General features: G+C 42.6%; 1 protein-coding gene across 1 annotated transcript; it reads right to left on the bottom strand.

Moving 5' to 3' along the window:
- Window positions 1-963: 963 nt before the first annotated feature.
- SYT15 (synaptotagmin 15) lies at window positions 964-27212 on the bottom strand. The gene is made up of 8 exons (XM_053305104.1): window positions 26928-27212; window positions 18814-19021; window positions 14112-14254; window positions 13471-13766; window positions 10466-10636; window positions 8805-8925; window positions 6523-6702; window positions 964-4750 (listed from the first exon to the last, which is right to left on the bottom strand). The coding sequence occupies exons 1-8, from the start codon at window positions 26932-26934 to the stop codon at window positions 4614-4616; spliced, it is 1263 nt and encodes a 420-aa protein (XP_053161079.1). The 5' UTR covers window positions 26935-27212; the 3' UTR covers window positions 964-4613.

The raw sequence follows: 27212 nt of genomic DNA, 5'->3' as shown, positions 1-27212 counted from the left end.
ATTTTGACATCTCCCATGATGTCAGCACCCACACGGGCGCCATGACATCATTCTCCAGCCATGTGCTTCTATTTGTAAACAAAAGCACATGGAGTTTGACAGCTGGTGGGTACCTATACTACTAAGAGCAGCTAGGTCCCAAGTTCCCTCCCTGGCATCTCCAACACAGGGCTGAGAGAGACTCCTGCCTGCAACCTTGGAGAAGCCACTGCCAGTCTGTGTAGACAATACTGAGCTAGATGGACCTATGGTCTGACTCAGTATATGGCAGCTTCCTACATTCCTATGCTGCAGCAACAACAGACTTGTGAAGCACTTTGAAGACGAACAAATGTATATTTTCATCCTTTTGTGGACTGCAGGCCACTTCATCAGATGCATCTTGGGCTTTGGGTGGTTCTTTTATCCCACAAGGATGACTTGTGGCAGCCTCTGCAACACGTGAATTTAGCAGCATGGTAATTGTCAATGCCCATGGCCAAAGTGGCTGGAAGTCAACACGGGCTGAGCTAGGTCTTGCCTGCCTACTTAATTTCTCTGGCCTAAGAGAGACAAGTGTGTGTTGCAATTTTAGAAAAAAATGCAGAGCTAGATGTTGAGAGAGGCCTTATCACCTCAATCATGAAAAACAATTGCTTGACCTCTTTAAATATTTGATTTGTCATTTTAGCTACCTAAGCGGCTTCCTGCTTATGCAAGGGCAGTTTCTTTTTAACCTTATCTGTGATTATGTTCCTCATACTCCTCTTTACATAGTTTTGCAAATGCTTGAGTGGACTGGAGTGGATATTGCACTTATTTTAGTGCTGTTTTGTAACATGCCAAGCCCAGATTTGTAAGTGTTTTCAGTCTGGCTCAATAGGCTGAAAAAGAGCTGGCAGAAGACAGGCTATCAGTTGGCACTAACCCATTGCCCAGTGCCTGACATCTGATGTACATACCACAACTCTCCAGAAATCATGCATTGGTTCAGTTTGTTTTAATTACATGGCATATACTTTTATGCAAGTTAGGAGAAACATACTCTCAACTGGAAAAGGACAAGGAAAATGCCGATTCTTAGGCTTCACAGCACTTAATTTAACACAGAGCATACTGCAGACTCCAGCCAGGGAAAGCATACACATTTTTCAGCAAAGCATAATAGACATGTTGCGTGTTCCATGTTAAGTGACAAGAAATAAGTTCACTTCTTTTTTTGTGGCAGGGTATGCCCCACCATTCACACACTGAACAGGTAGGGAGGTGCAGGCTGGGCATTTTTGTTACCCTAGCTGTTCAATAGGAGTAGACATTTCTAAAAATGGCCTGTGGCAAGGAGGGAAGCAGGAAACTCACACTCCCTCTTTCTGCCATACAAAGTGCTTTGAATCACATGAACTGTCTGAGAAATTATTTATGGGAGATGTCAGCCAAACCATCGCATCTGATTCTTCCCACAGCTAATAATGTAATGTCATAATGTCGTTGCCTTATTAAGTAGTGTGATAACTTCGGGGGGTAATACTACACTTAACTGCATACTCTACATTGTGCGTAGAGACCTTGTATGATTCTTCAGATTTCATGAAAAACCCAAAGCATTTTCTTCTGGAACTTGCAGAGCTTTGTAACTACTGTGGCCAAATCTAGACATAACAATGGCTCTCTGTAAACTGTGGGTTGCAAATCAGGAGCCAGCTTCAGCATCATGAACTTCCCAGCAATTCCCCCTCCCCCTCTCTTCCTAGCATTAGCCATAGTGATGCTACATGTGCACCAATACAAACCATGGTTAATGTAAACCAGGTTCTCTCATAATCAAAGTCTGCAAACGCACCTTAAACAATGGTTTCGCCCAGTCTCTAGATTACAAGGCAACTGTGCTATGTAGCAGTAGACATGAAATATTAATCTGAAGTAACTACCAGGAAAGGCAGTGGAAAGTCACTCCAGAGAGGAGAAAGGAAAGATTGTGTTGTTGTGTCAGTGTCAACTCCTAGCAACCACACAGCCATGTGGTTTTCTTGGTAGAATACAGGAGTGGTTTACCATTGCCTTCCTCCCGTGCAGTATCAGATGATGCCTTTTGCCGTTGTCATTGAAGTGAGCATCCGCCTCCAGAACCTTCTGATATCACTGTTGCCCGATAGAGATGACTACAAATATATATTTACTAGGCACAGTCTGGGAAGTACACCGGTGGGGATTTGAACTAACAGCCTCTTGCTCCCTAGGCAAGCTGCTTCCCCGCTGAGAGGGAATGAAGCATGAATTCCCAAGGCTAGCTCTCTGTTTGCAAACCATGGTTTGCAAGAAGCCAGCATTACCTCTGAAAGCAAGATTGAATCTGTGTCCCAGACAATGAAATGCATGGCACTTCTACTATATGCCCTTTGATGGCTACAATATAGTAAAACGGAGATTAAAGTCCTGTGCTTTCTCAAGGAAGCTCTTAATATTGGACCATGAAATTAATTAACACTGCATCCTGTTTCCAAAGGAAATCTGTTTTATTTCTACCAAGAAACAATTTCCTGGTTGTTGTTTTTTTCCCTTTTTAATGTATTATTGTTCAGTGACCATTATTTGGCATGTAATTTTTATGGATGCAAAGGAAGTCCCAAGAGTGTTAGAGAAATTGTATTCTTTGATTTGATTTGTTTTAAACAGTCGTGCATGTTATTTGTGAACCTAATAAATGGTCACATCTAGAGTTTATCTGAATTTACTTTAACAAAAAGCCTATTCCCAAATAAAAACTTTGGAAAATACTTCAATTGTTTTTAATTTGTGTACATGTTCACATCTATTTGCACACATTTGCATAGTCTGGTCTTCTGGCTGACCCTGTGACGCTGTTACCCAGTGTGGCATTGGGTCTGAGTCAGGGATGTGTGTAAAGTTTTTTCCCCAGCTGTTTTTCACCTTAGATGTTACTTTGGCTTGTATAAGTGTATATTTCCGCTGCCACCAATTACATAATTGGTGTAACTCTGTAACTCTGTTGGTTTCTTTACCCTGATAACATGGCTTTGCAGACGGGAGGAAGGTTTGTTACAGAAACACTTTAAAACAAAACAAGAGTAATATTTATCTGAAGATGTTATCTGAGGTTTGTTTATTTCACTACTGATTAGTAGGGCTGAAATCTTGCTTGGTTACAAAGCTGATGATTTGAACTTCTCACAGCACTTAGTTACTTGACACACAGTATATATGGCAATGCAGTATATATGGCAATGGCAATGCAGTGGGGCCGATCAATCTCCCTCCCAAAGGGGGCCACATGGCCCCATTTAGGACAGAGATTGGCCTGTGCTGCATTGGCAGTGTGGCCGGAACAGCTCTCCCTGACATCAGACGTGGGGGCACGGCTAGCCGGGCGCATCTGACAGATGTGGGGGGCGGGGCCAGGGGACCATGGCAGCAGCCGCACACGGACTGCTGCCAGCCTGGCTCCGTTCCTGACCCCTTCTCCTCCTTCCAGAAGGAGGAGTGTGGATCTGGTTTCTGCTGCTGCAGCAGCAGCAGAGAGGAGGCAATTAACAGGCTGCTTGCTGGCAGTTTCTTCTCCTTGTCCTGGGAGCAGGCAGCTCCCAATCTGATCCTTGCAGCCTTTGGGAAAGGGGGAGTAGCAGCACCTTCTACATTCTGTATCCTGCACTGTCAGCAGAATGTTGCAGAACATTGTTATACAAGGCAACGAAAGCAGTACAGAGCTCTGGCTTAGTGGAAGATAAATTATCTCCATGTAGAACACACACACACACACACCACAAATTCATTATCAAGCTAGGCACACGCAAACCCTTTGAATTGAACAGGTTTAAGCAGCAAGGTGGATGGACTCGATTATTACGACAGCAATGAATGCACCACTGAGAAACCTTAAAGGCCAAGTTGAAGACAGATCATCCTGGAGATAATCTATCTATGTGGCCTCTAAGAGTCGGCCTGACTTGACGGCACTTAATCAATCAAGCAACCAGTCAAGGGTGGGTAACTGGTAACCATCTAGCAGGAAGTGTATATTAGTCTGCCAGTTCATATGCTCTTGCCGGTCTGGTAAAGGTCTGCCCATTTCAATAGTCTATGGGAGATGTAATAATGTGGCCACTGCACACTCTCTCACCGATGAAGCAGTGCTTCTAATTTTGAAGGGTTAAGAATTTCATCCTGCAGGCTGAGTGACCCTGAGGGGGCCTGCTGACTTGAGATCCAGCTGAGATCCAGTGCTTTCAAAGATGTTATCAATCATCTTAATCACTAAACCATCAAACTCCTGTTGTGAATCTAAGTGGAAGATCCATCAGAGTGTTGGAAATGGTAAAGGTAAAGTGTGCTGTCGAGTCGATTTCGACTCCTGGTGCCCACAGAGCCCTGTGGTTTCCTTAGTAGAATATAGGAGGGGTTTTCCATTGCCTCTTCCCATGCAGTATGAGATGATGCCTTTCAGCATCTTTCTATATCGCTGCTGCCCAATATAGTACCAGCGGGGATTCAAATTGGCAACCTTCTGCTTGTTAGTCAAGCATTTCCCTGCTGCGCCACTTAAGGTGTAGATGACACCATGCAAGCACCATCATGCCCATACACAGCTACAGGCAGAGAGTATCTCTTCCAAGGATCCATCAGGTGCAGAGAGAGAGCGCATGCCACCTCTTCACCAGCTCCTTGGGCTTGTTGATCATTTCATTCCAGTGTTCAAGTTCTTTGCCTCTGGTGTACATGAAGGGCCCAACAACAACACGACCCAGTGAACAAGTTTCTAAATAGAAGCAGAGTCAGGTGCAAGAAGGTTAAGACACACCACTTTTTGATTAGCAGCCTCAGCTACTAGTTTGGAACACTTGAGATGAAGGCCACAGTCCTCTGCACATTGGAGACAGTGGGACTTGCTTCAAAGTAAATATGCACAGGACTGGGCTGCATGCTGCACTTACTGCCACACACTTACTAAGAGGTCAGTCTCATGGAAATAAATGGGATACTTCTGAGTATACATGTATTACATTTCTGCTATGGGAGCTGCCAACAACAGCACCCTATTAAAGAGGTTGGGGGAAGGAGCACCACTATCTCTGCTTTAGACCATACGTGATTATGCCTCAGAGGCCAATTCACAGCTCCTTGACACAGAGACGTTTTTCTTGTATTTTGCCCCCTTGCACTAGCATAGCAATGCTGGTAGCAGCCTGTGGCTAGATTTTTTGGTGGCTGCCATCACCAGTAGCCTCCACTCAACCATCTGACTTTCTCCATCTGCAACCACCCACCCTTCCCTCCCTTCCCTTTCCTTCCCTCCCCTTTCCTTCCCCCGCTCCACAGCCTTTCCTCCCTTCCCTCCCTCCACATATGCCCACCTGCCTGCCTCCCTCCCTCCCTGTCAGCAAAGAGCTGGCACATAGGATAATGACATCACCACCTGGTGCATGTCGCTGGGTGGTGACATCATCAGCCCGTGTGCTGACTCTTTGCTGGCGGTGATGAGGAGGCAGAAAAGGAGGCAGGTGGGCAGGCCACTATGGGAACATGCAGGATGTGGCTGCCCAGCCCTGGCCTCATTGGGTAGCCCATGTTTGCTGCACACAGTTGCCCAATGGTAGATCCACTCCATCCCCCTGCTAAACAATACTTCAATGGCTTAATTTCTCTGCATTGAGATGCTGTTAAAGGCACGGCAAGCAAGGCTAGGGGGAAAGGTGGTAACTCCAGCAGCTCCCCACATGGTTGCATCAAACCTTTCTTGTACAGAAGGGGGAATTGAACTGGCATAGTTAAAATAGCTGCAAACACATAGTTACGCGGGCATAGGGTTGCCATATGGAAAAGAGGACAGGTCACCTGTATCTTCAAATGATGCACTTGAGAGAGAATTTCAGCAGGTGCAGCTTGTCATGCAGAGGGAAGAAAAGCTGCACCCACTGAAATTCCCTCTTTGCATCTCTTAAATGTACAGAAAACCTGTCCTCTTTTCCATATGGCAGCTCTAGAGGGGGAACCACTTCACCCGATTAGCTCTCCATGTGCAATGATATCAATTTGATTCCACTTTCCAGAAGTCATGGGTGCTATTTCAGAGGAGAGGCCACTATCCCCTGCTAATTGGAGCCCACATGCATCTTTCCAAGCGGTGGCTCTCTTAGATTTAGCAGGGGGAGAGCAAGTGTCACTGCCTTCCAGTGTCTGTTGCCAGTTGTCGTGTGTGTGTCTGTGTGTTTATTTAATGAACCCTGTTAAGACAGGGAACCGTCTTCTCTTTTGCTATGTGAACTGCTTTCAGATCTATTTTTAAGTAGAAAAATGGTATATAAATATAACAATTAATAACAACAAGGTCCAAATGACTCATCTTGGATCCATTCAAGTTCCATTTACAAATTAAACAATGTTCCAGAATTACATTTCTCAATGATGACTATCCTACAAATCTAATTATATAATATAAGCCATATCTTAATGCCCTTCCTGAAATATAAGCATTTAGTAAAAGTGCCCTGGACACCCCCAAAGGATCACGAATAGCAAGCTGTTACGTACCGTCTCCCTCAGAATTCTGGAGCACAGACAGGCTCAAGCTCGCTGTATCCAGTTCCAGCTGGTCAACCTTAAAGCTGAAAGTCTCATTGTACAATGGATTTGGGGATCCTAGAACAGCCATGGTCCTTTTGCTTTTGATGAATTGATTATGGTTCATTAATGACACTTTGACAAACACATCTGGAATGAGAAAGTGAGACTGAAAACCAATACACTTAAAACCAATCAAGACAGGTGGAAAGCATTCAGAAAGAAAGGGTGTTCCAATCTCTCTCTCTCTCTCTCTCTCTCTCTCTCTCTCTCCACATATACACATACACATACACACCTCTCACTTTCACTCCACCTCCAGGAACTACGATTAAGGCAACTTATTCAGAATACTGGTTGCTTTAGATGTATAACCTCAGTTTATTATTTGAACAAATGGTGATGACATCCCAAACATTTAAACATCCAGAAACCTGGATAAGTGGAAATGCTGATTGTAAAGTTGACACTAATATGGATGACAATTAGAGCTGGAACAAATATCTGCAAACATTCAAAAATTGCCACTCAGGTTTTTCATCTGAGATTTTATATACAAATGTTAAATTTTACCTCAGAATATGACTGCTTTAGACATATTAGAGTCTCTTTAGGGAAGCATCAAATATGAAATCTCGTTAGCTTTTCAGGAAACACTGTCAGATACTAAATACCAATGCACTGATTTTGTTTGTATATGTCTGTCTCTCACACAGACTTTTTCCTTCTCTTTAAAAAAAAATACTACCAAATATTGAGGGCAAAATTCAGTCCTATGTTAGTGCAGCACCTACAGGCAGAGAATTCCCACATGGTTCCATAGAGCCTTGTTTCTCCCCACCCACCCACACAGACACACATAGCCCTGCCGGATGAATATGGGCAGCATGTCAGGCTAGGACAGGGCATGGAAGGTCTGTGCTCAGGAGCACAAATGTCTTGCATTGCTGAGAAAGAGACGACTGGGTGGAAATATGGGACATGTGCACAGATCTCCTATTCCCCATAATGCCCTGTTGCATTGTCTGCATATATGTCAAAGGGAGCGCAAATAAACAGGGTTCTATGAAGTCCTTTGAGAATTCTCTGTATGTGAAACTATAGAGAATGGGCAGCCCTTCCATGAGGAAGGGTGAGGCAGTTGCCTCAGGTGTGGATGCAGGACAGCTAAGGGGGTAGTACAGCCCCTGCCATCCCAGGCGCCACCCTGCTATCCATTGGCTCCACCCTTCCTTGCCTCACTGGGGCACACTGTTCATTTGCTCCTTCTTGCTATGCTCCGGTGTACCGCCTCTTCCTCTCCCCTCCCCCGCACCTGAGCAAGGAACCCCTCTGCCACCATTGCCTGGCTTGGTGGCACAATCCAAGAGGGCTAACATGTCACTGCCTTGGCCACATGGCTTGAGAATGCTGAGCACCCCACCTGCATAGGGGTTGGGCATTATATTGTCCTTTGGCTCAGGCCACAAAATGTCTTGGGCTGCATCTGCCACAGTGAGACTGGATGGCGTCCTAAATGTCACTGTGTGTATGTCAGCTACCCTGGTCATATATTAAATAACTTTACATGCCAACTGACAGACAACTGACAAATACCGATATGAAATGTGGCACAAGGCCAAATACAGAGATTATATTTAGCAAATGTTTGAATATTATTCAGATTATATCTAGAGAACCTTCAACATCCGCATGTTTAGAGGAAGCTTTGGTGAGAATGCTTGGGAGCAAACTTGGTTTCCACTCTATTCACTGACATTACAGCCAGTGACTTTTGGATAGAATTTTAGAAAGCAGCAAGAATAAAGTGTATAAGCTAAACTAGTAGTTTTCAGCTTTTTCAGACATGGAATCTACATTTAGTTCCAATCTGAAAAATGGAAGCCACATTCACTTTTTCAGTATATGACTGTCTCTCTCTCACTCACTTTTCCCTTCCAAAAACTACCCCTAAAATGGTGATAGCACCATGGGTTTAACTCATTCTTGATTACAGCATAACTACTTGTAGGTCCTGATCAGACAGCACAGAATATAGTTTAACACCATACAAATTATATTTCATATGTTTTATTTGAGGCAAATATTGGGAAAGAAATACCCAGACACATCATAATTATTCCTGCAATACTGTACAATGCAGGCTACTAATCTTTAGATAATTAATGTATTCATGTGGGTAGTCTTTTAATGACCCAATCCACATACTGCTCAAAATAGCCTCAGATTCTTACATTTCTTACAATACTTACCAACAGCATGCCTCTCGTTCTGGAATTTCAAACCCCTTGCTCTCAGCACCACCACAGTGAGACGGCCCAGATAGGCATTATAGCTGAGAGAAAACTGGAGGTCACCATGTTCAGAAGGAGGCTTTGAGAGGAGGAAAATGTGGGTCGAATAAACCATAACAATGTGATTTAATCTAATACATAATATTACAAAACATTAATTTCCCTCATTCCAGTTTCTTTGTGAGTAGGATTGTGTATGGCACAACTCATAAGCATCCCAAACAGCCAAGAGCTATGTCAAGTCAAGTCAAGTCAAGACCAAGAGCTATGTTAATTCTCTTACATTGAATATACTCTTCTTCACATCAGATATGGCAATGTGCAACAATGCACACACAGCCCAAGACAGTGGCTGAGGATGGCCATACAAACTAAGCAACCCACCTACCCATACCCATCATGTGCAAATAGACAGTCCACCTCAGAACATCGTGTGCAAATAGACAGCCCACCTCAGTGTCTGCACACATTCCCAATCCATCAAAGGAGTCTATGTGTGAAAGCTCCTTATGTGTGCAGATCTCTCTTACCAGGGAGTCAGCAGCAAAATGCTTCCGTTTGGGCAAATTACATTCAAAATGTAAATAGCAATGCACCCAGCAGGGGGAGCAGTTTCACGAAAACTAACGACCGGAAAATACAGCAACCTTTTTACACTGGACACACAACATTATAGCCTTAGCAATAAATCGCAGTGATTAAATCCGAAACAAGGCATCGGAAATGTGAACGGCACCCTGCTGTCAGCCTAGGGACTGCGGTGTCACAACACAGGAAGTGCAGAAGCACACTTTGGAGATACGTCATGACCCCGTTGCAGGGTCTAATCTGGAAAGCGCCCTGAGGGAGGGTTGTTTTCCCTCCACCTCAGAATCATGTGACTTGCATAAAGGGATGTGGCGAAACTCTGAGAAAATCCTCTGAAATTTCTCCTTGAAATAAACCCTGAAAACTTCAGTCTGTCCTTGGATGAACCTGAAAACTGAAATTCAGAGAGAGTTTCCACTTTGGAGGAATTTCTCAAGATCTCCTTCCCAGTCTCTCAGCTATTATCCCAATGATCCCATAATATTAAGAAGTCACCACAGCTCCACTCAAAACACTACACCATAGTATCAAGAGAGAGCAGAATAAAATTACCTCTAGCCAAATCTCTGGTTTGTACACGACCTCTGATGTTACTGCTTTCAGATATGTGGGGGTGCTTTTGCAAGTCAGCTGGGCCCTGTGATTAAATTTTCAGCTTAGAAGGAACCATGTGGGGGCTGGCTACCCAGAGGCAAGCTACCATGTGCCTCCATCCTACAGATTTCAATGGGAAAGTCAAAATTATATATTTTTTCCACTGAAATCACTGGAACCAGAAGTGTTTGGCTGGAATTGTGCTCCAAGAACAACTCAATTTCTTTATTTTCGATTTTGGTACATATCCACCACCATACAAATAGAGTGGTTGGATTTGCATTTTCTTAGCTCATCCCATTTGACTAAGTATAGCATATTGTGTTCCTGAGAATCCCCCTATTTCTTTTTAAAGTGGGAGAGCTCCAAATTGTCGGGGATGGGGAAAATCACAGTGGCATTTATCTAATGAAATTAACCTTTCGTTAGTTGCTTACCTCCAGGGGTTCTGCTTCCAAGTCTCTCCAAACGACAACTTTGCTGTCATCAGTTAAGGTTTCATTTTTCAGAGGGAAAATTACTTGGCCTAGGAGAATGTGCTTCTTCTGTTTGTCCACATGGTAGACACAGAACTTCAGTGTCCTCTGGTATAAAGCATTACTGGAAACCTAGAAAGCAGCAAGCAGAACCTTGTAAGTCAAAATAGAAAGGAAGATGACAAAAAAGGAGGCAGATTTGGTAAGCCAAATTTCAAATGCAGAACATCCTAGCAAGGAATTGAGTCTTGGCTGACATATCCAAGACAGTTTTAATTGTAAACTGCCCTGAGCCATTTTGGAAGGGCGGTATAGAAATCAAATAAATCAAATAAATAAATATCCCACAGTTATCATACCCGTGTCATGAGATGAACTCACCATCCTCTGCAATCAGAATGCATCACTACAGAACAGGCAATGGCTTCCTGGCAGCATGTGCTGAAGAAAGTTCACCATGACATGATACTGACCTCATGTTATGCATCGTGTTTTCATGCCTCACTCTCCTCCCTGTACCTCTCATTCATCATCATCATCATCATCATCATCATCATCATCATCATCATCATGTTTATTTGCGGTCATAGACCAAAATTAAAGCATACATAGTAATACACATATAATATAATAATAATATATTCAAAGATCCAATATTATCTCATCCTGATCAGCAGTTTCCAGTTTACATAATCTGGTTTACCATCTGACATTCTTAGCTGCCTCACAGAACTTAGCAGCTTTAATTGTTACTTCCTCCTTCTGATCTGAGAGCAGATACGTAGTTGACGTAGAATACATCTGTATGACCTGGGAAATCAACCAGTAATGGGAAAATATGACGAGATTGTAAGTCCCTATAAAAGAGGCAGCGGAGTAGAATATGAAAAATAGACTCCTGTTCTCCAGAACTGCTAGGGCATAATCTCTGCTCTTTTGGTATCCCTTTAAATTTACCTTCTAGTTCAGCTGAAGGTAGCACATTAAATCTGGCCAGTGTAAACATCCTGCGATACTTAGTAATCGTAATCTTCTCCCTGTACTTCTCATTCCTCTGGAGTTCTGATTCAGGGTCTAATATCAAGTAAGCCCTAAACAGCTTAGGCCCTGGGTATTTAAGAGAGCGTCTTCTTCACCATGAGCCCCATTGCCCGTTAAGATTGTCTGGAGAGGTTCGAGTGCGGCTGACACCAATTTGTTTGGCGGCTACTCGGGGACGGGCCTTCCCCTGGACTATGGAATGCGCTCCCTGTTGAAATAAGAGCCTCCCCATCTCTGGCAACTTTTTAAAAGGCACTGGATACACATGTATTCACCCAGGCCTGTAATTAGATTTATAGTTTTAATACTTATAATGTTGGGTTTTAATGTTTAACTGATTTTAATGTTTAAATTATTTCAATTGTAAACCACCCAGAGATGCAAGTTTTGGGTGGTATAGAAATATGTTAAATAATAATAATAAAGTATTATTATTATTTAATAGCCAGCATGGTGTATTGATTAGAGTGCTGGACTAGGAACAGGGAGACCCAAGTTCAAATCCCCATTCAGCCATGAGACTTGCTGGGTGACCACTTGCTGGTGGGCCACTGTGGGAAACAGGATGCTGGACTAGATGGGCCTTGGGCCTGATCCAGCAAGGCTGTTCTTATGTTCTTATGATTCCATTTAAATAAATTTGCATTAGTTGTTGGGAACTGAGCTGTAATTAAGTGGTAGTGCACATGCGTGGCATGCAGAAGCTTCCAGGGTCAATCCTTGGTATCTCCAGGTATGGCAGAGAAAGACCTCTGGAGAACTGCTACCTATCAGTGTAGGTAATACTGAGCTAGATGGATCAATAATCTGTCTCACTACAAGACAAGCTTAATATATACATGTACATCTGATCCCTTTCTGACTCATCTCTAAAACACAGGAAGCACCAAACCAAGAAATATTCTAGGCACAGCCATATAACACCCCACAGTACTCATGCCAGCTAACAAGAGAGAGAAATCCCCATGCTACAAAATGAGTTTTATATCTCACCATCAGAGATAGATTCCAGAGCATGATTCCCTGCTGTTTACCATGTACAAGGGGGGGGGGGACAATGTCTGTATTTGGAAGTACTAACTGTAGCAGCAAATCCCAGACTATGTTCTAGGGCACACTAGCATGCTGCAAAAGAATTCTTAGTGTGCCATCAAAACCCCAAATAATTAAAGCCTTTTCTTCCACAAACCCTAATACACCCAGTCACAGAGGCAGCTGCCTGCTGCATAATTCACTGCTGTGGCTTTGCCTCTTCCAGTCAGCTTCCAACAATGTTGGATTATTCTCTGGTTTGGTGTGACTAAAAGAAGCTGCCCTTTGCATCGCTGCCGGAGTCCTTGCTCTGGAGCAGGGATTCTCAACCTTGGGTCCCCAGATGTTATTGGACTTCAACTCCCATAACCCCCAGCCCCAATGGCCTTTGGTTGGGGATTATGGGAGTTGAAGTCCATCAACATCTGGGGACCCAAGGTTGAGAATCCCTGCTCTGGAGAGTGACTCATTTCAATCAAGAGGCATACCCAGAAAAATGACCATGAAGAAACACAAGGGAGAGTTTCTCCATGGCATGGGCGGGCCGGGGCTTATTTTACACACTATAAAACAAACATTGAATTTTAGTTCAGAAAAAAAGTGTGCCTCAAGCCAAACTGTACATTGAAGGCTGCCGTCATAAGTACACATCTGAAATTGTGTGGGGGTGGAAAGCCACTTGGGGAGGGGCATTTGCTGGGGGAATGATAGGCCAGGAAATGGTTGAGCTCCCCTCCCCACTGCCACTTCTTTACTCCTAGTTACCCCTTCTCAAAGAGGCCTTTCATGCAGAAAGGGCTGCTAAGCTATACATTATACACATTTATTCACATCTCTGCCCTCAGTGATCAGAAGATTAGAACACACTAGTCTGTCCTATCATACCACTTTACCTGGAAAACAAAGTTCTCATCAAACTGAGGGTTGAGGTTTTTGCGCTTGGTCCTGGACTGCAAATAACGCCTCTCGTCAGGCAGCAGGTAGATTTTCACAAAGGGGTTGCAGGAGCTGGTGGTTGGCTGCAGCTTCCGGGCTTTAATCAAGGAGACAAGGAGCCTTTCTGATTCCTGCTCATATTCCACTGAGAACCAAAGCCGGCCAATGTTGCCCTCGGGAAAGTCTGTCTCACTCTTGTCCTCAGGAAACCTGTACAGGTCTGGGTTGATTGTTCCTACAAGGTATGCTCCAGCTGCACAGTGGGAATGAAATCATGGAGACCAATTGAGTTACAGTAAGGATAACAGTTCGACAAAATGTACTTAACCCATTTTTAACAGTAACATCTCTAGGCTGTTCATAGACACAGCAACCATGGGAGGGACAATTGCTCTTCTGCTTCTAAATATCAGTGAGCCCCCACTTAAAAAAAATACTTTTGCCCAGTTAGCAGGGGTACAGTCCACTTGGGAATAATCTAACAGGGCATTTGCATGACCACACTCCTTTTCTTTCTTTCTATTAAAATGCATTGTCAATACAGTACTTTATATAACCAGTGCCCCACACTTTACTCACCCAAGTAGCATCAACATACCTAAAGAATGGAAAGAAGATCGTGGCCCAGAGTCAGGGGTCACATAGAGGTCACTGTCCTCCTGAATATGTTCTCCATTTGTCATATCAGTCCAGGCTTGTCTATGAAATTTTGGTGGAACGATAAAAGGCACACTTCTTGTTCTGCACAAAGACAACCACTGCTTTCACTTGGGTTTAGCAAACAAAAAGGTGTCAATAAACCATTGTGTACTTTGGGCTGAATCCAGCCACAGTTAAACACTTGTTTAACTACACGTGACACTCGGTGCATCTCTGGACCTGCTGTTCTTCTGTTTTCTTTGGTAAATAGCAACCAGCTCATTCCCTCATGTTTCAGGACCATGGTAGGAAGAGGGGCTTTAACCTGGCTGTCACCACTCTCCCCACCACATTCCCCTGCCCTGCACTGTCCAGTGAGGGACTGTAGCGACCAGCCATGCCTCCCCCTAAAGAGGTAACCGAAAGTGAACTCTGTCCTGACTGATAGGCTGGTGAACTCCAGAGCTCAGCCGATCAGCACACCAGGTGGGTGGGACCTAGAGAGCTGTTGGGAGGAAGAAGGCAGTTCTTTGTTACAAAAGGACGTGTGGCCAGGAAGAATGGCTACAGGAAAATGACTCTGCAGATCCTTGAAAGAAAGGAGGGCAGGAAGCTTGAACTCTCCTCTGGAGTTTGGTGAGTTCAAGAAAAGAAAGCCTGGGCTTGGGCTTCGGGAAGTTTAATCAAGGGAAAGGATTGTTTAGTCAGACTTTGCGTTAGAAGTTATATTCCTTTTCTGTGTTTGTGTTGCATATTCCTGATACTGTTCTATTATGGTTTTCCTACAATGGAATTGAAATAAGAAACACTAGCCATAGCCTACGCTCCATACACCTAGGGCATAGCAAAAGACTCTGTATGCATTTAAGTGTGTTTTTGCATTTTCCTACATACCGGTTCTTTGCAACTGGTAACCAAGTTTTTTAATGTGTGCCACCCCAACATCATTCGGGATGCTTTTGAAGTATTCTTGTAACCTACTGAGTATTTTTATCTGTAACTAAAAGCTGAGTAAGCCTCAGATGGAAGCAGTCTGTAGGACCTGAATAAAACTGTTTTTCTTTTTGTTCTTTTCTTTTACAAGCCTCTCTGAGTTGGTTTTTAACTCTGGAAAGGAGGTGGGGCTAAAGGGGGATTTATGTAGTGCAAACATGTCTCCTCAGGCATTCAGAAACTATCAGTTTTCTCACCATGTGTAGGCTTGCACATGGAAGATTTTTGTACTTGTTTAATAGTAAAATAAAGAGAGTTTTCCCTGGGATTCCACCCCAGCTCCAGGGAGGTTCAACCTCTGTAATAAAGAGGGGTGGCGGTGGCGGCAGCTGTTTTTGAACCTATCAAAAATACAGAAGAGTTTTAGGAGAAGCCTAGTCATGCTGCTCAGCAGGGATGGTTCAACATTTCTTTCCCTCATGTGAGCTTGCACTGAGACAAAGGCTTTAATCTGCTAGAGGGATAAATTATGAATTATCAAGTTCCTGTTTCAAATTTCTCCTTAGTCATAAAATCATCCAGTTGCTTCAGAGAAACCACAGTCTCTCAGCCTGCACCTGCACCTGCAATATAGGGATAAATCTGCAGTATATAGGGATAAATATAAATCAAATAAATAAATAAATACTGACCTACCTTTTAGGAAGGCATAAGTGATGCACACTGAAAACTTGGAAATGTCAAATAAAATAAATAAAGCACAGTTTTAAATTGTTTTAATGTTTTGATCTTTGTTTTGATTTGTTTTGTTGTAAACTACTCAGAGATGTAAAGTTTGAGGCAGTGTACAAATATAATACATGAATGGAAAAACATGACTTATTGGGGCCATAAGTGGAAATTATTTATCAGCACCAAAGATCAGTGATTCATGACATGATGGCATTTGTCATAATACCAAAAGATCAGGAAAAACTGTATTATGATCCAAGATTAAGCACCATACAGAAGAAAGATGTGCAATTGAGTGAGGAAGAGACTTTGAAAAGATTATGAAAATTCATTTGGACTAGAAGGAGTCTGATTGTTCTCGTGAGAACAATACATGGAATGTCTCTGAGGAAGACCAAAGGGTCAAAACACGTATAATTTCATAAGTAATCAAACTCACCTGGTACTACAAGATTACATTATTTTGACAGCATATGTCTGAGGACTTTTATGATACTACAACTAATTATCTAACAGGCATAGGTCTGAGGACTTTTAATATAACAAAAACTTCATTAAATACATGAAATGCAGGAAACCTGCCAGAGAGGCAGTTGAACCCTTAGACAATGAGGGAGTGAAAGGGATTGTTAAGGAGGATATGGAGGTTGTAGAGAAGCTAAATGAGTTTTTTTGCATGCATCTTCACAGCAGAGGATACTGAGCATATATCTGTTCCTGAACCAGGCTTTGGGGGATGGAAGCTAAAGAATGGAGTTAGATAGAAGTGACAAGAGATGATGTTCTAAACTGTCGGGAAAAATGGAAAACTAGCAAATCGCCAGGGCCGGATGGCATCTATCCAAGAGTCCTCAAAGAACTCAAATGTGAAATTGCCGACCTCCTTGCTAAAATATATAGCTTATCCCTGAAATTGGGCTCTTTGTAGAGTAGCAAATGTAACACCGATTTTCAAAAAGGGATCCAGGGGCAAACCGGGAAATTACAGGCCGGTTAGCCTAATGTCTGTTCCAGGCAAATTGATGGAAAGCATCCTCAAAGATAAAATTGTAAAGCACATAGAAAAACAGGCTCTGCTGGGAAAGAACCAGCATGGCTTCCGCAAGGGTAAATTTTGCCTCACCAACCTTTTGGAGTTCTTTGAGAGTGTCAACGAGTGTATGGATCAAGGTGATCCAGTTGACATAGTATACCTGGACTTCCAAAAAGCTTTTGACAAAGTTCCTCATCAAAGACTCCTGAGAAACGTAGCAGTCATGGGGTAAGAGGACAAGTACATGTGTGGATTGCTAACTGGTTGAAGGACAGGAAACAGAGGGTGGGGATAAATGGAGAATTTTTACAATGGAGGGAAGTAAGAAGTGGGGTCCCCCAGGGTTCTGTACTGGGACCGGTGCTTTTTAATTTATTCATAAATGAACTAGAAGTCGGAGTAAGCAGCAAGGTGGCCAAATTTGCAGAAAATACCAAACTCTTTCAGGCAGTGAAATCCAAAACTGATCGTGAGGAGCCCCAAAAGGATTTCTCCAAATTGGGTGAGTGGGCAACAAAATGGCAAATGCGGTTCAATGTTGGCAGTATAAAGTGATGTACATTGGGACGAAGAACCCCAACTTCAAGTATACGTTGATGGGATCTGAGCTGTCAGTGACTGACCAGGAGAGGGATCATGGGATCATGGTAGACAGCTCTTTGAAAGTGTCAACTCAATGTGCTGCAGCTGTGAAAAAGGCCAAATCCATGCTAGGGATCATTAGGAAGGAGATTGAAAATAAAACTGCTAATATTATAATGCCCTTATACAAAACTATGGTGTGGCCACACTTGAAATACTGCGTACAATTCTGGTCACCACATCTAAAAAAGGACATTGTAGAACTGGAAAAGGTGCAGAAGAGGGCAACCAAGATGATCAAGGGCCTAGAGCACCTTTCTTATGAAGCAAGGCTACAACACCTGAGGCTATTTAGTTTAGAAGAAAGCCAACTGCGGGGAGACATGATAGAGGTCTATAAAATCATGCATGGTGTGGAGAAAGTGGACAGAGAGAAATTCATCTCCCTCTCACATAATACTAGAATCAGGGGTCATCCCATGAAATTGATTGCTAGGAAATCTAGGACCAACAAACAGAAGTATTTTTTACACAACACATAATCCACTTGTGGAATTCTCTGCCACAAGATGTGGTGACAGCCAACAACCTGGATGGCTTTAAGAGGGGTTTGGATAACTTCATGGAGGAGAGGTCTATCATCGGTTACTAGTCGGAGGGCTGTAGGCTACCTCCAGCCGCAAAGGCACGATGCCTCTGAGTACCAGTTGCAGGGGAGTAACAGCAGGAGGGAGGGCATGCCCTCAACTCCTGCCTGTAGGCTTCCAGCGGCATCTGTTCGGCCACTGTGTGAAGCAGGATGCTGGACTAGATGGGCCTTGAGTCTGATCCAGCAGGGCTGTTCTTATGTTCTAATACATTATGACTTAAAAAAAACATTCCTATTATGGTTTAAGCATTCTTATGAAGCACTATTTCATAATCATTCTTTCATAAGCATTCTTATGAAGCACTATATATTTATTATTATTATTATTATTATTATTATTATTATTATTATTATTATTATTAATAAAATACTCTTTTGTATTCTTATTTCTTGTATATGTATTACTAATCTTGGAACATATTACAGTTTTTCCTGATCTTTGCATTGATTTGGTATACCTTTTGGATCAGGTTTATTCCCTGTATTGATCTGAAATATGACATCTCTGGAATGGACTAGTCAAGATTACAGAATCATAGAATTTTGTGGTTTCAAGGTGTTTCATTGGTCAGTATGTGTGCACCAAGAAAATGGCACCCACCATACTTTAAAGCCATGCTGTGATTTTCTTGTACACCTCTTACATTTTATGCCTTCTTTCAGATTCTGTCACATATTTTGTCCCATACTTTAGATGACTGACAGCAAACAAGTAAAGAGAATACTATTCACCCTGCATTTTGGGATGGAACTGAAGATGATTGGGTGATATCTGACTCCTGCAGACCAATTCGTGCATGAACTGGAGAAGTAGAATTGGTGAGTTCTTCATAAGAAGCCTGGAGATATATCTTCTTCCAAAAGAGGTACACTGCTATCCCAATAAGGACCAATAACAAAATTCCTCCTACCACACCTCCAGCCACAGTAGCTGCCTGTTCTGATGACACAAAAGCACACATGACAACTTGTCAGTGAACATTTATTAAAAGGTAGAGATATAATCATTTTATTTATTTATTTATTTATTTATTTACATTTAAAATTTTAATTAGATTTTCCAATAACTTTTACATTCAATTACATTCATTCCCTAACTTTACACATAAATAAATGTTGACTTGCTCACCTATCTGCACAGTTCACAATAACTATACATATAGTCCACTGCTATAATAATTCAAAATATTCAAACTGCATTCAATACTGCTCAATTTTTACCCACCCCAACCTGCTGCTATTACTATATTTCAAACCCTACAGAGAAGTCCATATTGGGAAAATAATTCTTTAAATAAAGCAAAAAAAGGTTCCCAATCTTCTTTAAAGCATTTGAAATTATCATCTCTTATAAATGTTGTAAGCTTTGCCATCTGAGCATATTCCAAAATTTTTATCAACCAGTCTTCTTTCGACGGCATTTTAGCATCTTTCCACTTCTGCGCATAAACTATCCTGGGTGCTGTGGGTGCATACATTAAAAATGTTAAATTTCTTCTTAGACGGCTAGACGCTCTTCTTGTATTATTCCCAGCAGGAAGGACTCTGGCCTTTTGAAAAATGTCATTTTGAGAATTTTCTTCAGTTCATTATATATCCTATCTCAAAAGGCCTTTGCCCTCCTGCATAACCACCACATATGCAGAAAATTTCCTTCACATTCTCCACATTTTCAACATTTGTTTGAAACATTTTTATACATCAACGCAAATTTTTTCAGTGTCAAATACCACCTATATATCATCTTATAATAACTTTCTTTTAAGGTATAACATGCAGTAAATCTTAAATCCGTTTTCCATAATTTTTCCCAAGCAGCCATCTCTATATTGTGACCTACATCTTGAGCCCATTTTATCATTGTCGTTTTGACCCCTTCATCTCTTGTCTCCTCCAAAAGCAACAACTTATACATCTTAGAGACTAATCTTTCATCGTTTTCACACATCTCCTTCTCAAAACTCAAAATTTGATCTACAAACCCAACCTTAAGATCCATTTTATAAATTTCATTTAGCAGATGATACTGAAACCAATTACTAACCATACTTTTTACGTCACTCAAATTTTTTAATTTACAGCCCTTCTCTTGAAAACATAACAGATCCCTATAAGTACCCCATTTAGATTGCATGTTTATCTCTTTACATGCCAAACTGCCAAAGCCTCAATTGGGGATACTCAAAATGGAGTTTTACACTCCAACCATTCTTTATATTTTACCCATACTCCCATCAGACTCCTTCTTACATAATGATTAAGAAAGTCTTTATGTACTTTGACTTTATCATACCACAAATATTAATGCCAGCCAAACCTTCTGTCAAATCCTTCCAGGTCAAGTATTCTGGTATTTCTTAATGTTATCCATTCCTTCAATCATGTCAACCAAACAGCATCAAAATACAACCTTAAATCTGGCAGGGTAAGACTACCTCTTTCTTTTGCATCTGTTAAATTCTTAAATTTAATTCTCAGTCTTTTCCCTTGCCAAACAAATTTAGTTATATCCTTTTGCCATTGCTTAAAGCAAGTTAACATATTAATTATAGGAATAGTCTGGAAAAGAAATAACATCTTAGGTAAGACATTCATCTTCACCACCAAAATTCTTCCTTAGTAAAGTGACACTGGTTATGATATATAGGTATTGCATGTGTACATTTCAAGGATCTCTGGATGACTGTGCATGTGTTAGAGCAAATATGCCCTTTGGAAAAAAGATATGCAGAGGGATCTCTGTCAGAGAGGACAAATTTTGCCCTCACCCCAAATGTAGCATTTTAAGAGAGAGAGAGAGAGAGAGAGAGAGAGAGAGAGAGAGAGAGAGAGGCACTTGGGAACATCACTGATGTAGGAGCCAAACTGTTCCCTGTCTTGGTGACTTCAGGCGTTTTCCTATGGCTATGAAGACAGCAACATTCTTGGTCGCACTAGAGTGGACAGAATGTTGGGAAAGAGCCTGTATATAGAGATTGCTACATATACTGAGTGAAGCATGGTGCTCCCGTGCACCTAACAGAAGTATTTTATCTTTCTTTTATTTCACATGAAGGCCTTTAATGCCCTGAGGATGAAATCTGAAGAATGAGTGGGATGCAGGACCTCCGTTTTGGGGCAGCAAGCCATGCCACTACTGTGACTCACTTCCTGCTTTCCTCTGTTTGAGACCAGAGGTTTCCCTGTGAAATACACACTACCGAAACAAAGCAGAATATGCTCAGAATTAAAAGGATACATATGTTTCCTGCTCCTGAAAGATTATCAACTCTTTAGCCACGCTGCAAGCAGGTCCCATGATCCACAGGGAATATTTGAATTGGGCCATCCTCCCATGGCCTTGCAAGGTCCCAATCCCAGCTCAAATGTGGACGGCCCACACATGGCACAGTGTGCTGTACAAATAATGTGATGGGGGCAGGGGCAGGGGCGTAGCTAGGGGAGAGGGGGCCCGTGTTCACCCCTCTCCCCAGTGGTCCCTCAGAGTGAGGGAGATAATGAAGAAAATAGGGAGGGTTGGAGCTTAGGGGCCCTCAGGAGCTGGGGACCTGGGTTCTTTAAACTCATTCGCTCAGTTATAGTTACACCTCTGGATGGGGGCTGAGCATGCAAACATGAGATGGGGCCAGCAAAAGCCTTTCATGCTGCTAAGGATCTGCAGATTCATGTTTCTTCATACAAAGAACACAAGTTCTTGTGAACTCAAGTTGGCAACTCCTTACCAAGAACACAGGCCAAGACCTCCTCCCCTTGTGGAATGTCTAGGTCATCTGTGCCCAACCTGAGGCTCTGCAGCTTTTGTTGGACTACAACTCCAATCATCCCCAGCCACAATAAACTGTAGTCCAACAGCAGCTGGAGAGGCTTAGGCTCATCACCCCCTGGTCTAGGCCCATTTATTCAAGTCTTGCGATCATTATGATGTGTATTTGCTAGCCTGTCCCTACCAGCAGAAGTCAGAGACCTGGAGCAGCAATGCATAATGAATGTGATGATACTAGATCATGGGGAAAGTTGGACTTGGCATCATGGAAGCAGAGTGGGGGACTCAGTACAAACTACCCCATATTCTTCAGTTTACTTTCACCTTGACATCCACTTGTCCACTACATATCTCTTGGCAAACACACACCTCTAGCATTTAAAGGGGAAAACATACATCTGTAAGACAACTGTGGCTCTCTGGCACACACCTATCTTCTGTTTGTTTTACAGGCACACTTATCTTCCCTTTGAACACTGTGTGTTCACTTGGAGACAAGCAGCAAACCTGAATGCCATATTAAATGTGAATTGGCCCTGAACTCATCATCGCCCCAAAGCAGTTGTCATTCCCTAGTACTAAGAGTGAATTACTACTACTGCTACTACTGGCTGATTGAGCAGGGTATCTTGCACATGTGCTGGATGCAGTTGCAGCTTAAACTATTGTTTGTCTGACAGCTGTAGAATCAAGCTAAACACCAAGCTCGATATTTGCGGTAACATTCACCTTTCCTCTCCCATGCATATATTTCCACGTCCCTTGATTCCCACAATCTGCCTGAGATTACGGCAAAAGTCCACTCGACTTTTGGTGCCCAAGCATCTGGTTTGCCAAAACACTTTTCTCACTGTGAGAAAAATGCCCAGAGTGACTGGTGCAAGGAAATGGTCACCCTCCTCTTCAGGACTGAAAACCTATATCAACAACTGTAGTTTTAACAGCAAATTTCCCAGCCATTTAATACTTCATCAGTACCAAGTATCACTGAGATCAACAAATAACATGGAAGTCAACTCGTCTCAACTACATGCAAGATCCCTCTAAAAATGATTTCCCAGGCTTATTAAATGGCCTGTTCGACCAGCATCCCATTGAGCAGCCACCTTTGCAGCTGTCTGAGTACTGAATTACTCTGTGTGGATGCTTAAAAATATTTCATACATAGTCTTTACTGTTGCATTAAGGTATAATACTTTGCATCACACATGCTTTTTTTTTACATGTCTTATGGTTTGTTGAATCTGAAAGAATATTTGAAATATATTCATTCATTTTCATGTCCATTGTTGCCTCCATTGTCCACCTGGAGGTGCTCTTCTCATGTGTTTTTCTATTGACTGCAATAGACTTCAAAGGCATCCTTAGTAACATATGTGTGTGCTTGAGCACACCCAACAAGGATCAAGACTTGTCATTTACACGTGTGTGATGTGATGAATTCTTCACCTACAGTTTAATCCCCACCGCCCCATTAAACACATTTGGCCCACCCCAGTAGCCCAAGGCCAAGCTCTACTTTCATTCACAATGGTGTAATTCCAGAGTGATTTTCCTGCGTTCAAACAGAACTGCTCAAGATCTACATCTGTGGGAATAAAAGCAGCTTTTGGTTCACTGGTTTTAAAGAGCAACTTTGCCCTATCTAATCTAAGAACAACAGTAAGCATGAGATTTTACAAATCAAGACATAAATCAGGAAGGCAGCCACTGAAATATGTGAGAACCTTTGCGTAGAAGGAAAAATAGTATGCATTTTCTTCCTACAAAAAGCAAGCAAGGAAGGGAGAGCATGTGGTTAAGAAGCAGGGATGTTGTTTTGTTATGTGCTCCCCGTTCCCCCGCAAAAGCAAGACTCAGCAGAGGCAGCACTACAGAGAGTTTCGTTCCTTTCTGAATGAGAGGGTTCTGCAAACACCTGTTTGTTTACAGATTTACATGTTAAGCAAGGGGGATCAGATGGGTACCCAGATAGTGCTAGCAATAGCACTTACATTTATATACCGCTCTATAGCTGGAAGCTCTCTAAGCGGTTTACAATGATTTAGCATATTGCCCCCAACATTCTGGGTACTCATTTTACCGACCTCGGAAGGATGGAAGGCTGAGTCGACCTTGAGCCCCTGGTCACGATCGAACTTGTAACCTTCTGGTTACAGGGCGGCAGTTTTACCACTGCGCCACCAGGGGCTCATGCTAGTCTCTAAAAAACCATCAGTTCCCCAAAGCAAACAGGATGCCTTTCAGGCCACCACCATCACCACCCCATTCCAATATCTGGTTTACTTCCTACAGTCAAACTAAAAAAAAAAGGTCAGTCTTCCATTTCTTACTGATGTATCTACTGACAGGAGCCAATGCTATAGATAGGTAAGCTCTGCCTCTTGTGATGGCAGACACGCCTCAGCCTGAAAATAATTTTCAGGCACTTTGCATATCTATCTTGTTGAAGTCCCCTGTGCTAACTGAGCAAAGAGGCACCTTTTTAAAGTGGTGGTTCTCTTTATTTAGCAGGAGGAGAGCAACTGGCCCTGTCCATCCCCAGCACAGCATCCCTCCAGTGGCTGTTGCTGGTGTCTTTCTTAGATTTTGAGCCCTATGTGGACAGGGAGCCATTTTATTTGTTTATGCAGTTTTCCACATTCAATTTCAACTCCAAACTGCTTCCTCGTCTTTTAACATTCTGCAGATGTCTGTTCTCATCACAACCCCACCCTGGCTGACAGTAATATTCAACTTTAATGGACATTTAAGAAACCACTTGCAGACATGAAGACCCATGGAGGAAAAAAGCATCAACAAGTAACCAGTCAATAAAATATGATCACTTAACAGCTATTAACAGTATTTGCTTCACAAATAGGATGATACATATTCAAAAAGTCTTAATGCTTCTTCTTTTTTTGTTTCCTTGTTCTGTTTTTCTCTTGTATTACTGCTCCATTTCTATCAGTTATTCTTTTTATTTAGGTTTTTATGTTTGCTTGTGTTTTTCTAGAATAAAAGGATATATATTCGTTTGTTTGTTTAGCATATTTATATACCGCCCAGACTTCATGTCTCTGGATGGTTTACATTAAAGCAACATAGATTAAAACAAAATTGAGACACTGAAGTCATTTAGAAACAATGATGGATTCTGTAAGTCTAATAAAGGCATGGAATGTGGCCCATTTTGATCATATGGTCACTTGCTCTGTTGCAATGACCCTTTAACGCACTTTGGACATATCTGCACTACAAACTTTTATCCGTTTATATGTTTTGGTTTTCTCTAAAGAATGGTGGGACTTGACATTTGATGAGGAAGAGTACTGAGAATACTCAGTTTATGACGTTTATATCCTGCCCTTCCTCCAAGGAACTCAGGACAATGTACATGGTTCTTCCTCCCCTCTTTTATCCTCACAACAATCCTGTGAGGTAGGTTAGGCTAAGAGAAAATTACTGCCTACGGTAACCTTCATTGTTGTGTGGTGAAGGATTTGAACTCAGAACTCTCCAGTCCTAGAAACCACCACACCAGCCAGGCTCTCAGTTGTTCTGTTGTGTGAGGTATTGACTGTAGAAGAAAAAGGAGATTCAAATTCCCATTTTGGCTGTGATTGCTGGAGGACTGCAATCACAGCCAATTTAGTTAATCATGTCCATTTTAGCATCTTGTTGATTTGGGCTGCAATTTTATCCACACTTACCTTGGATAATGATGCTTACTTCCAAGTAGACATGAACGGGGTTGCACTGTGTTATAAAAATAGAGACTTAAAACATAGATGCCTAATTTTTCTTGGGGAAGGGGTCATGATTGAGTTAATTATTGAAGGGGGCGGGCTGCGACCCTGAGGCAGCTCCTGTTGACCTGGATCTTTTAAATGCATAGCTCACCTGCCCATCCAAGCTTTGCTACACCCTATTTGCATCTAGTCACCATAAATCCCACATGTTTTATTCAATGCAGATAATAGCCGCTCAATAAGTTTGGAACATGAGAAACAAGCCAGTAGAAGAGGAGACCACCACCTCAAACAAAGGCAAAGAATGAAGCAGGTGTGAAGGGCAGGTCGTGAAAGAAAAACAATGTTCTTAAGGCTTTGCTGTCAGTGATGAGTGGAAAACCTGAAGCAGCTGTACACGTCGTCGTCGTCCGTATGCTTCTTAGGCTCTCTCCCCACTCCCTTCCCCTCCAGTCCAAGGTTTCCCTAAGTAAGATGCCTCAGTACCTAGGCAGGCATGGCAAGCATGTGTGTGTGTGAGGATGCAAAGTGATATGAGCCGGGGGTGGGGGTAGTGGTGGGGATATAGTTGCCAGGTCTCTCTGCACTCCCACAGATCTGGCTGAAGTTTGTGGATATGACAGCAGGGTCACCAGATCCAAAGGATGGTAAGACTCCAGCAGATGTATAGGAGTTTCAACAAGTGCAGGATGTCAGATGGAGAGGAGGTAGCGGGGAGAGAGAAATAGGACCTCCTCTCAGATACCTGCTTCTACACATCCATTAATGCTTATAGGAGCCCTGCCCTTTGCATCCACAATACAGAGATGAAAAGGAAGGGATTTATATTTGTTTTGGATGTGTATGCTACCTTTTTGCCACAGAGACCCTCCGAACGGCTCACAACCCTGCGTACAACTTGTTAAGAAGTCAATAACATTATCACCAAGTGCATGGCAACAAATCCATTACTGAATCATTGCGCAAGGAGAACCAGGTGAGCTGGAATTCTGTCCTTCAGGCATAAAAGAGATGTCTGCACCTCCAAAGAGATGAGGCTGGCAACCGTCCACCTACCCCCCCAAAATGTGAGTCCTGACTTTATCCAACATGCTAACCTCTTTCCAGTGGAGAAATGAGCAGCACTTGCTAAATACCTGAAAAGCCCATTACACAGGCAGCTATAGATCTCATTTTCTCTGTCTCCAAATCATTAGAACACCATTGCCCAAATCAAGAACACTTCAGATTTGCAGCCTACAGAATGCAAATCAAGGGATGGATGATGCACCCTCTCTTTCCACAGCCCACCATGTCCCTCTCCAAATGTGATCCACACATATGCTGCAGTTCCCATCCTTGCTACTTACCAGACATGGGTCCGAGAGATACAGAAAGTGTGCTATTATTCAAGTTCCAGCTGTGCAGTTCAGAGCCTCAGCCCCATATTTTCCCTATACCCAGCAAGAATTCAGCTCTTTGCCTCTTTTCTTTCCAGCAGCAGCACTGCTCTTCTCTGGGGCTATTGCATCTGGGCTGAGAGTGGGAGCAATGACCAACGTCTCTCCTTCCTTGACTTCAGGTGCCAGCTGGTAACTTTTTCCCACATGGGTCTTGTGCCCCTGACAATCTGTGATTAGGGAGAGGCAGGCAGC

This window comes from Hemicordylus capensis, chromosome 3 (genome assembly GCF_027244095.1).
Source record: "Hemicordylus capensis ecotype Gifberg chromosome 3, rHemCap1.1.pri, whole genome shotgun sequence".
Classification (NCBI taxonomy): domain Eukaryota; kingdom Metazoa; phylum Chordata; class Lepidosauria; order Squamata; family Cordylidae; genus Hemicordylus; species Hemicordylus capensis.
Note: the sequence above shows the minus strand (reverse complement) of the source record. Positions and strands in the feature narration are given on the sequence as shown.

Coding starts and splice junctions, on each gene's coding strand:
- SYT15 (XM_053305104.1), bottom strand. Junction 14,255..18,813: donor GTTCCATCCCAAAATGCAGG/GTGAATAGTATT, acceptor GTCTTTGTGCAG/AACAAGAAGTGTGCCTTTTA. Junction 10,637..13,470: donor ATGAGAACTTTGTTTTCCAG/GTAAAGTGGTAT, acceptor GCTGCTTTCTAG/GTTTCCAGTAATGCTTTATA.